Below are 12,192 nucleotides of genomic sequence, written 5' to 3' on the forward strand. Positions count from 1 at the left end.
AAGGGTTCCGCCCAGATAAAGGACTTTTAGATGTAAGCTCTTTCCAGCCATTCAGTGACCTTGTTCAAGGAAATAATAATGCCAGCTTTGTGGCTGGATGGCCGCTGTCAAGGAGATGGCTTCAGACAGTCCAAACAGCTGGTAGCAGTAATACTGCCTCCAGGCTTGGCGCAAGAAAAGCCACAGTGAGACAGACAGGGCAAAGGCCTCTGTCTCTAATCATGAAACACTACTGTGTGTTTCTACTGCAGAAGAAAAACAACTTCCCACATAGACTTTCCTTTGTGCAATCAATTCTATTTTCAGTTTCCAGGATCACTGGCGGGGTTAGCACATAATCTAGGAGCATGGCATTGCTGAACAGGGCAACGGATTAATACTTATAAAATACTTACGAAAACGCTTATGGAGTCTTTCTCTTTTATAGTTTACCAAGTATCTCATTAGAAAATGCAACCATGTGAGCTTGACATTATCTGCCTCACTTTATCCATGAGGAAACCTAGGTGCAGCAAGGGTAAGATATCTCCAGGTCACAGGATGAACTGGACTCAGAATCCAGGCACGCAGATGTCCAGTCCGGCAGTCACACCGTCCCCACTAAAACTCACCTCTTAGCCACCCTGAAGCCGTTACTTTAGGAAAAGAGGCCAACACACCACTTAAATATTGTGTTGTCTGGATGTAGACCGCATGTCTTAGTCCCAAATTCTAAGATGGAGGAAAAGAAACAAATGGGAAAGACAGGCTGTGCATTAAGAAAGACACCCAGAGCCATGATCCAGTTGAAAGGAGCCGCACATCTGGCTCCAATTGACAATAAATTTACTGTGTAATTAACTTGGGCGAGTTTACTGATTGGGCCTATTTACAGATTGTAGGTGCGAGTCTCAATGGTAATAAAAGATCACTAAATGCGAGCTTGGAGTGGGAGTATGGCTGGCCACTTGGCTTGGGGGATGAGTTGTTTCAAACTGTGTGCAAAGTACGCTTACTTTAGGACCCCGCAGACAGAAATTTTCTAAAGCCAAGCAGTACATGAATATCTGAGTTTCAACTGAAGAAGGAAGTCTCTTTGGTGTATAGATTCCAAGGTTTTAGAAAAGCAAACATTGGTTAAGAAACTCTGAGCTGCGGTGAGCTATATTCTCAGCTCCCGCTTAAATTAACGGATCAGGACCAGCGTTCACCCTCAACAAAGATGGCGCCGGTCCTGGCTTCGGCCTGGGTGCCCTAAAAAAACATGGCATCCAGCTTCTCCTTCCTTAGTTTTGGATGGCCCAAGCGAAAAAGCTCTGCCCTTAGTTAAGATGGCGCCTACCCACCTGTCCCTGCCCGGCCTCTGGCCTTGGCAGATTGGCTTCACTGCTCGCGCCTCGTTGACCCCGCCTCATTTCCGTAGGAAGAAGCGGCCGGAAAGATGGCGGCGGCTGCGGTTTGAATTCCAGCGGCGCCGCCAGAGTCCCAACAAGAGCTGGGTTAGAGGGGGCGGGGACCTGGGGAGCCAGGCGGATCGCGACAAGCCAGCGGAACCAGTGACGCCTTTGCCACAGATACCAATGCCTCTGTGTCCATGATGGACTCCGTGTTGGAAGAGGACGTCACCCTCCCCGGGACGCTCAGCGGCTGCAGGTGCGGCCGCGACATTGGAGGCCGGGGTCCCCACTGATGGGGGTTCTCCCTAACCGGATTTGGAGTTTGCTATTGAGGGTGCTTGAGAGTGGCCAGGGGCAGTGCACTGGGTGGGTTCCTTCGGGAAGGGTCTCTGGAGAGCCCACCTGCTGATACTATGGGCTCTGGGGTCCCCACCTACACTGCACTAGGCTGATACTTGGGGACATACTTTTGAAGAGGTTGTGGAGGACAGACAGGTAAAGGGTTTTATAAAAGAGGTGAGAGAGAACCGTTTGGAGTATGCCATCAGTGGGGGCTGGATGGAGGACAGGGAGGGGCCTTGTGGGCACTGGTGATTCATTATGAGGCATGTAGTCATTATGTCTGTCTGGACTTTGTTTATGGGGGATACACAGTGGCTATGCAGACAGAGGTAATGGAGTGGAATGGTTAAGAACCTTGGATGGAGATGGACAGAACTGGAATCCAACCCAGTCCTGTAAACTGACCAGCTGTGTGATGGTGGTAAAGTGATTTGACCAGCTTTCCCATCAGTATAATGGGCTAGTGGTGATACTCTCACATTATCATTGGTGTGAGGACTAAAAGAAGTGATGCTTGCCTGGAAATTTGCTTGACAAGTGTAGGGCCTGGCACCAGTGCTGAAAAAAGTATTCTGTGTTGCCTTATTATTACTACAATAGGTTAAGTAGCCCTTATCTGAAATGCTTGGGATTAGAAATGGTAGGAATTTTGTATTTTGTAGTTTTTTTTTGATTTTTGGAATATTTGCAATACATAATGAGATAACTTGAAGATGGGACCCAAGTCTAAACATGAAATTTATTGCCAGGCACAGTGGTGCACACCTGTAATCTCAGCAGCTTCGGAGGCTAAGGAGGATGGAGAGTTCATAAGCCAGCCTCAGCAATTTAGGGAGGCCCTGAGCAACTTAGCAAGACCCTGTCTCTAAATAAAATACATAAAAAGGTCTGGGGATGTGGCTGAGTAATCAAGTGCCCCTGGGTTCAATCCATAGTGCCAAAAAAAAAAAAAATAAATAAATAAATAAAAAATAAAAAAACCATGAAATTTATTTATGTTTCACATATACAAAGCCTGAAGGTAATTTTGTACAGTATTTTAAAAATTTTTTTTCTTTTAGTTGAGATGGACACAATACCTTTATTTGTTTTTATGTAGTGCTGAGGATTGAACCCATCGCCTCACATGTGCTAGGCAAGCGCTCTACCACTGAGCTACAACCACAGCCCTTGTACAGTATTCTTAATGTGCCCTCATGTTGACTGGGACCCGTGACCTGAGGTCAGGTGTGGCGTTTTCACTTTGTGGATTTTCGTATGGGTGCTCAAAAAGTTTTGAATTTCGGAGTACTTTGGATTCTGGATTTTCAAATTGGGGATGTTGAACCTATATTATCAATAGTGGTAGAAATCAGGAATGTTGGCTGAGAGTGACCCCCAATGGTCCTGCCCTTGGTGGTGGCTGGAGTCTCTTCTTTCTGTAGTAGACTTGATGGAGGCCTAGACTGCTCCAGGCTGGGTTCCATTGATTGTTCTGGACTCCTGGTTGTAGAGTGGGTAGGAAGAAATGGAGGAGAGCCCTGAGAACCTGTAGTGTTTATCCAGTTCTGTAGGACAGGCTGCTGTTTTTAGTCAACAGAGCCTAATTGAAAGGTGACCATGTTATTTTTTATGCAGACCAGGATGCTTTTAAGAGTGAAGTGGGCACAGTTAATACTTATGCCTGGATAGCAAGATAGACATAAACAGTTTCCACCTTGGACAAACCTGGAAAATGGTTACTGTGTTTATTTATTTATTTATTTTATTTATTCTTTTTAGTTATACATGACAGTAGAGTTTGTTGGGATACTCTGTTTATTGAGAACCTGCTGAATATTAGGCAGAGAGCAAGTCCCTTTGAAGCTCCTGCTAATTGGATCCTGTGAAAGTTCATCCTGTCTCTGTCTTTCCATCTTACCACATTGGATCTCACCAGATTGTCCTGACTTCCTTCACTCCTCTAATAGTCTTTAATACACTCAAAAGTTTTGTTTTTTACTTGTTCACATAAATCTGATCTTTTCATCTCAGTGTTGGTGGGAAACATTTGGGCTTTGGGACCCAGACTTAACTGGGTTCAATGCCATTTCTTTCACTGACAATCCTGTGACCCTGGGCAAGCCACTCATCTTGTGAGCTGAGTTTTTGCCATTCATTTAAAGCTCAGGGTTGGTATAAGAATTAAAATGAGTCTGAAAGGGTTTAACCCATGTTTGACCTACAGTAGAAACTCCGCAGATCTGCAAACATTCCTTTCCTTCCCCTCCCTGCCTTTGCATGACCCAGGTGCTACCTACATACCTGGTAACCGCCATTACCCTCCATGACTCCCTGCCATTTTCAGGGTGAAGCTCTTTAATAGGGTTTCCAGGGTCCTTCATACTCTGGCGCCATCTGCTTCTGTAGCCTCCTCTCTGCCTAATTTCCCAACTCTGCCTCCTCCCTGAGCCCCTTCCCCATGCCTGGCTGCCATGTCGTTTCTTACTGCCAGACCTGGGCACTTGCTGTACCTGCTATCTGGATTACCCTCCCACTGCCCTTTGCCCTTTGTCCTATTAACACATCACTTTTCAGGTCTCAATTTAGGTGTCATTGCTGGGAAACCCTTGCTGACATTCGCCATTCTCATTAGGGCCATCTGAAACTTTCCAACCACCCTTACCTGTCATTGACCTATCTTAGCCCTTGTTGATCTCACTGAATTTTGTTGACCAGGACTGACTGTCAAATAGGAATATGACATAAGTTACATAAAATTTTCTAGTAGCTGCATTAAAAAAAGTGATGAAAAGTTTTTTTTTTTAATTGTGGTGCTGGGAATGGAAATCAGGGCCTTGTTCATGCTTGGCAAGCCCTCAGACATTGAGCAAATTCTCCAGTCGAAATGGGTGAATTTAATAATTTATTTATTTAGCCTAATATTTCCATATATTATCAACTAATTTGTAGTCAGTACTAATGAGATATTTTCCATTCTTTTTCAATCTAACTAAATCTTTGATATCTGGAATGAATTTTGCACTCACTTGTAGCCCTTCTGAACTTAGATGAACCACATTTCAAGTGCTTAATGGGTCCTTGTGACTGGTGGCTCCTGTTTTGGACACTGAAGCTGCTGGCTGTTAACTTATTTGTTGCCCAGATCAGATGAGGACCCATATGAGAGCAAGGACTGTATTTTGTTCATCTCTGTAACCCCAGTTCCCATCCTAGTACCTGGCATAATAGGGGCTCATGTTTTTTGTAAAATCATTGAATAACAAATATCCTCTTGTTACAGGTGGTACCACTGAGGCTCTGAGAGGTGAATAGTCTGGGAACATACACACACACACACACACACACACACACACATACACACACGTACATGATCAAATTAGGACTATTGTCTAAGCTTGCTGACTCCAGAGCTGTCCTGTTTTCCAACTAGTTCTCTGAACTAATTCAAGGTTGAGAGGATTTGGGGAGGATCTATCTAACAGAGCTCCTGGCACTGAACTGGCCCTTGAAGAGTGGCAAAAATGTCCTTAAAATATCCTGAGAGAAGCAGAGTTTCCATTTGGTGGACACATGCAGGAGGATAATCCCTAGGATAAAGTCATACCTTTCTTACTCTAATGTACTTTTGGAAGGGCCCTTCTGCTTGGTAATTTCCAAGGCCCAGTTTTAAAGTCTAAACTGGAGTCCAGTTTGTCCTTAGGCTTTTGTTGAATTAGGTCAGTTTACATCATTCCTTGTAAATCTGTGGGTACCCCAGACTGCTCTAGCTCTGTGAAACTTAGACCCAGATTCTGGCCACAGGGACCTTGCCCAAGCCAAGGCCCTTTATTAAGTCTTGCCTGTCGGTGTGGGAAGAACCTGGGCTTGCTAGTCGGGAGGACTGTGTAAACCCCCGTGTGACTAAATGCGTGGCTTTCTGTAAGCCATTTAACTTTTGTGAGCTTCAGTTTCTCCTTGATGACAATACCTATTTTATCGATGGCTGCGTGGGTGATGTGGAAGTGCCTGGCGCCTACTGGGGAGAGTGAAATGTTAGCTAGCTGGGTTGTGCTGATGCCATAGTGTGCTGTTTTCTGGACAGGATCTTGTGTGCCAGTGCCCTGAGCCCTTCCTCTGTGCAGGCTCCTGCCGCAGTCCGGCTGCAGCAAATTAGCTGTGTAGATTGATACAGCAGGAGTAGGAGCCTTTATTGTAAGACAACAAAGGTATTTATACATTCCACACAGCTTATCTTAATTAGCATAATCTAGATACAGCAGTCAACCAATAAGAAATCTCCACACTTAATGGCTCGCTGGCTCCACCTCACAAACCACTCCCCCTGGCAAAATGCCAGGCGCCATCCTGACTTGTTTACAGACTCTAACATTTCCCCCTTTTGTTTAATTTAAATAATGACCATAGTGGTTTTTACACAAACACCACAAACAATCTGCTACAAGCAGAAGGGGAAGATACAAAATGCCACAATACTAAGCCAATTGATGGCTCCATGCAAGAAGCCCTTGGAAAAATTATACCAGCAATGACACCATTAGCAAAGATACTGAGTTACAATTTGTTGTAGATTACAGTTTGTTGTCTCAGTCTAGGTAAAGCAGTGTCTCAATAGATTAACTCACAGTCCAGGTAAATCATAGTCAAGGTAAGTTCTGCAGGCAGCTAGCTTAAATCACAGTCCAGGTAAGTTTTGCAGGCAGCTAGCGTGATCTGAAGTCTCATCTGGTTCTCAGCAACACTGGAAATTCTTCCACCCTCGTCTTCACTGGAGCTGGGACAAAGGCAGGAACTCCGGATGGCTAAAGAAAATCCTGTAGTATTCCAGCAGGCGCTAAGAAAACAACCTTCTGAACAATTTAGTACATTATCTCAAGGTTTTTTACATTTGAAATAAGCCTTAATAGTGCTCATTACTCATTAGCTTCCAGATGTGGGAGAACCATTGTAGTTTTTGGCCTTGGAAACATTAAACTTCAGGGATGCTGGTAGCATCTTCTGCCGGCTCGGCTGTAGTGTCCCGGGCAGCCCCAGATGGCCCTGGGGAGTGTCGGGACTCAAACTGCTTCTGGGCACAGGGAGCAAGAGCCCCTGTGCCTCTGGGTCAGGTTTGGATTTGGGCTCTCACAGTGGCGTCCGCTCCCCTGGGGGGGGGGGAAGAGCCAGCTGCCAGTGCTTGGAAAGCCCTTGCTGCGCCATGACTGGCTCGCGCACATGGCGGCCACTGCACCTATTCACGCACCCTCTGGTAACGAAAAGTATTTACTAGTAGCCTTTTGCTGCAACTTTTTTCCTGATAATCCTTCTTCTTCTGAAGTTTCTTTTTCTTTCTGATTAGAGTTCCTGGGCTTCCATCAACACATGCCCTAACTATTCTTGGTTCCACTGGGGTGCCTTCTTCCCTTAGTAATTTACTTCTCACCCCTTCCATATTTTCGTCACAAGGACAATACAATACACTGAGACAAAACAAGACACAAACATACTGTATCAATCCTTTCCATATTTCCTCTCTCCCTATCTGTCTAGGGATGAGCAGATTGCTCCTGTCCTATCTGTGAATGGGCAGCTTTTTTTCTTCGCTTACCCCCGAGTATCCCGGGGCTCCCCATAACGGGCCACCATATGCCTCAGTCCGTATGCAGCAAATTAGCTGGGGGGTGACGAGCAACTTGTGTAGATTGATACAGCAGGAGTAGGAGCCTTTATTGTAAGACAACAAAGGTATTTATACATTCCACACAGCTTATCTTAATTAGCATAAACTAGATACAGCAGTCAACCAATAAGAAATCTCCACACTTAATGGCTCGCTGGCTCCACCTCACAAACTACTCCCCCTGGCAAAATGCCAGGCGCCATCCAGACTTGTTTACAGACTCTAACATTTGCCAGGCGCCATCCTGACTTGTTTACAGACTCTAACAGGCTCCAGTCTGCCTTTGTTCAGCTGTGGGCTTCCTGAGGTCTGAGCCCAGGCCCAGTGACCCATTGGCTCCTCTAGCACATGGCCTCTAAGTGCCTGCTGCCTGGTTAGGAGCAGACCAGACGTCTTTTGCTGTAAGCACAGTTTGTGCTTTGGGCAGAGAAACTGGATGCTAGAAGGTGGGGAGGTCAGGAAAGAGGATGGTGGATTGCAATTTCTGGTGAGGGCTTGAGCGTGACAGGAGTGCTACTGCATTCTAGGGTACCCCTGGCTGCGGGTTTGAGGACAGCATAGTTCATCTCACTGAATCTTTAGCTCCTAGACTGTGCCTACACATAGTGGAGGCCCAATACATATTTGCTGAGCAAACCAAGTTTCTTTCCTTTATTTTTTTTTTTTTTAGAGATGAAGATCATGTAATATAGGCCCCATATTTAGTGGTGAAATGATGCTTTGTAATCACTGTGAGAAAATCCACAATTTGGCATTATCTATTACTATAAAAAATATGCCTGTATGTTTCTTTTTTAAAAAAAAGATTTATCAAGATCTACTTCATGTACCATAAATTTCACCCATTTAAAGTATTCTGTTTAGTGGTTTTTAGTGTATTTGCAGAGTTGTACACCATTACTGCCATCTGATTTTTTATTTTTTGGTACTAGTGATTGAACCTAGGGATACTCTTCCATTGAGCCACATCCTCAGCCCTTTTTATTTTGAGACAGGGTCTCACTAAGTTCCTTAAGGCCTCTCTAAGTTGCTGAGGCTGGCTTTGAACTTAGATCTTCCTGCCGCAGCTTCCTGAGTCACAGGGATTAGAGGCATGCGCCATCGCTGCCCTCCAGTTGAACCTTTTCATCATTCACAAAAGATAGCAATCCCTCCCTCTTCCTCCGCTGCCCTGTTGCACCCACTTCAGCCCTGTGCAACCACTGTTTGCTTTTTGTCACTTGATTTCCCTGTTCTGGACGTTTCATATAAATGGTAACTTACAATATATGATCTTTAGGACTCCGAGTGTAGCTCAGTAGTAGAGCACTTGCCTAGCATTCCAGGTCCCCTGGGTTCCATCCCCAGCAAAACACACACAACACACACACACACACACACACACACGCATACGCATGCACACGCACACACGGAGTCTTTTGTGAGATTCATCCATGTTGTAGCATGTATCAGTACTTCATTTCTTTTTAAGGTCAAATAACTTTCCATTGTACCCAGGTACCACACACTGTTTAGACATTCATGTTCATGAACATTTGGGTTGCTTATTTTTTAAATCTATTATGAATAGCATTGCTATTATGTACAATTTATTCTTCTCTTTCTCCTTTTCTTACAGTGTTGGGGATCGAACCCAAGGCCTACTACATGCTAGGCAGGAGCTCTACCACTGAGCCACCCCAGCCCTCTTTATTTTAATTTGAGACAGGGTCTGACAAAGTTTTGGAGGCTGGCCTTGAATTTAGCAATCCTCCTGCCTCAGTGTCTGGAGTAGCTGGGATTATGGGATTGTGCCCTCATGCCTGGCTTTGTCCACAAGTTTATGTATGGACATATATTTTCATTTCTCTTGAGCATGTGCCCAGGGGGTTTGCTGAGCTTTCTGGAAACTCTGTATCATTTTCAGGCACAGCATAACTATTCCAAAGTGGCCTGCTATTTGTCTCTCCCATGAGCAGGGTTTGAAAGTTCTAGTTTTATTCACATCCTCACCAGCACTTGTTATTTTTTTTGTTTTTTCATAACCTCCATTGGAGGTGTGACATGCTATCTCATTGTGGAATCGCTTTATATTTCTATAATGACTAATCATATTAAGTATTTAAAAAAATTTTTTTTTAGTTGTAGATGGACACAATACCTTTATTTTATTTCTTTTTTAAATTTTTATGTGGTGTCAGCGATTGAACCCAGTGCCTCGTGCATGCTAGTCAGGTGCTCTACCACTGAGCCACAACCCTGGCCCCCATATTAAATAATTTTTTCATGTGTTTATTAGCCCTTTGTGTTTTCTTTGGTGAAATGTTTAATCAAATTCTTTGCCCAGTTTTAAAATTGTGCCTATGTTTTGACCCAGCAGTTCCACTGCCTGCTATCAATCCTAGAGAAACCTTCATACATGTGCATAGTGAGACCTGTATACATACAGCTTGTTTGTAAAAGAAAAATGGAAACAAACTGAGTTGCTATCAGTAGGAGATTGGGTAAATACCCATCCTTTCAAAAGTGCCTTTCAGACTGTTTGTGACCCATTGGTAGCTCATGCAATTCATTTTAGTTGGTTGCAATCAGACCTTTAAAAAATGAAACAGAATAGAAAGTAGTTCTGGAATTAAGGACTGATCATGGTCAGTAAAGTTTGAAAAACAGTGCTGTGGAATGCTTTGTGGAAGTTACGAATATTGAAGCGGCACGCGTTAGTACTGTCATCAGAACATCTTCAGGACTTCTTTTAGTAGAGGAAAAATGTTGCAGAATAGTATGTATAGTTGGTCCGCATTTGTTTTCTCTTTATGCTAGGAAATAAAACCCCATGTCTAGAGAAGGGCCTGGAGGATCCCATGTGCATCTTCTGACATCAGTGGTTACTGCTGAGGGGAAACTGAGGTGGGCGTGAGGAGTGGTCAGGGAGAACTTTAGGTGTAGCTGGAGTTTTGTATTTATGTTTTTCTCTAATTAAGAATGAATCTCATGGGATGAAAAAGGAATTGTTAAAAGGCAAACAAAGGCGCACTTGTTGGTGTGATATTTCCCAACGTGATGTCCAGTTCCTTCCATGGCTCTCCCGCACTGTCAGTGAAACGCTGGGTCCTGGATTCTTGTGAAGTGAAAGGAGGATTGTTTCTGGCAAATAGAAGCCCAGAGGGGAGGCCTCCCCTTAGGGCGGTGATGGAGCCGGAGAGGAGAGAGGAGATGCAGCTGCACGGGGTGGGGGGGGGCACTCGCTCACTCAGCAAAGTTCAGAATAGCAGTGTGCACCCTGTGCCAAGCACCACAAGCCGTCTGCCTCCATGCATTGGGTCCCCCACCACATCCCAGGAACGTGTTGGGGACATCAGGGTGATGTAAGGAACAGAGCATGGGATTTGAAGTTGGGCCAGCTTGGGTTTTGTAGCTTTACTTTTCTGGGCCTTTGTTTTCTCATTTTAAACAAAATGGCAGCATTATAGGAAGTTTTAGACAGCTCAGCAGGCTGTGATGAGGACTAGGTGGGAGGCTGCCTGCCCTGTCTTGCCCAGGATACCTGCACGGTGAGGGTGCCCAACAGGGTGGGTTTCTTCTGATTGCTTACCTTTGCACGTGAGGAAACTGGCACTCCACCATGTGTCATGTTACTCAGTGGCTTTGGGCAGCCCAGGCAGGGGTGTGGCACCAGGAACTGGGTTTTGGCTCACTAACCCTTTGTGATTTTGAGTAGATAAGTTCCTCTACCTTCTGGACCTCATTTGTCCATCTATGAAAGGATGAACTCATGTCTGAGCCCTCTTTTGATGACCTTGTTTAATTTCCAGGGCTCTCCATGAGGCCCCAACCTTATTCTAAGGCCAAGAGTGAGGGAGTGATCAGAATGGGAAGGTGTAGTTGGAACTGACTGGAGGGTGCAGATGACAGATAGATAGCATTTTAAGAGCAGGCAGGTAAAATTTGGCAGCTTCAGTGTTTGCCTGTTGGAAGCTGAGACAACTTTGTCTTTGTCTGCCAGGTAGTTTTCAGGTGATTGACCTTGGCTTGAGTTACTCATGGGCTGTTCCAGCCAGTGGGAGTTAATATAATGGTCCTGGCAGAACAAATCCAGGTCAAAGATCTAGGACCAGACTCCAGGGTAAGCCTGGCCAGTAACTTTGTATGTGACTTGTGCTTTTGCGCCACTCTCTGTGTAAGGTGGTAGTTTAACTTGATTTTAATTTTTGAAATTCAGTGTAGAAAATGGACTTTGATGTTTTGGTGATACTTATTGGAAGAAATTAAAAAATTAGAGAAAATTAAAAAGGAAGAAAGTATCTTTCATTTCCCTACAAATGATGATTTTCAATATTTCAGTGTATTTCTTTTGTCTGGGTATGTATTTATGGCCCACCCATTCTAAAAGAGGATTTGGGGTGACATTTGTGTACATTTATGTATTCAGGATTGAGGATTACTCCAAGTTTTTAATTAATCTTTATAGCAGACATATTTTATTTTCCTGATGTTGGATTTGGGTTTTTATGATAGTTTCAATTTTTGACTCAGTCCTGAACTTAAAGATTGATTCCAACTCCATAGTTTGGTGATCAGGCAAAATTATCAGAGAACAGAATGCATTTGGATTTAGAAGCAGGAAGGAACAATCTGCTGAGAAGCTGAGCTGAGCTTCCATCAGCTCTGAGTTTTTCAGATTGGGTCAGGGAAGCATTATTAGGCAATAGACATAAAAGGCCTGGATTCTGGACTTGGTTCTCCACAGCCATGTGACTCTGGCTAGGACACTGACATTGTCTGGGCTTCAGAGCCTTCCTTTGAAAAATGCATGAACCCTCAGGGAATTGGGCAGTTCTAATGATGGTAAATATTTCA

The 12,192-nt window shown here is 44.3% G+C and overlaps 1 protein-coding gene across 6 annotated transcripts in view; it reads left to right on the forward strand.

Annotated features, from left to right (window-relative positions):
* The first annotated feature begins 1,426 nt into the window (after positions 1 to 1,426).
* The window catches only part of Cdk5rap2 (CDK5 regulatory subunit associated protein 2), a 186,539-nt gene continuing 175,773 nt past the window's right edge, over positions 1,427 to 12,192 (forward strand). For all 6 annotated transcript variants that reach the window (XM_076845603.2, XM_077108812.1, XM_076845608.2 and 3 more), the window contains exon 1: positions 1,427 to 1,632. In XM_076845603.2, coding sequence (XP_076701718.1) covers positions 1,574 to 1,632 — 59 coding nt within the window. In that variant the 5' untranslated portion in view covers positions 1,427 to 1,573. The remainder of the gene's footprint in view (positions 1,633 to 12,192) is intronic.

The sequence above is a fragment of the Callospermophilus lateralis genome, chromosome 2, assembly GCF_048772815.1.
Source record: "Callospermophilus lateralis isolate mCalLat2 chromosome 2, mCalLat2.hap1, whole genome shotgun sequence".
Lineage (NCBI taxonomy): Eukaryota > Metazoa > Chordata > Mammalia > Rodentia > Sciuridae > Callospermophilus > Callospermophilus lateralis.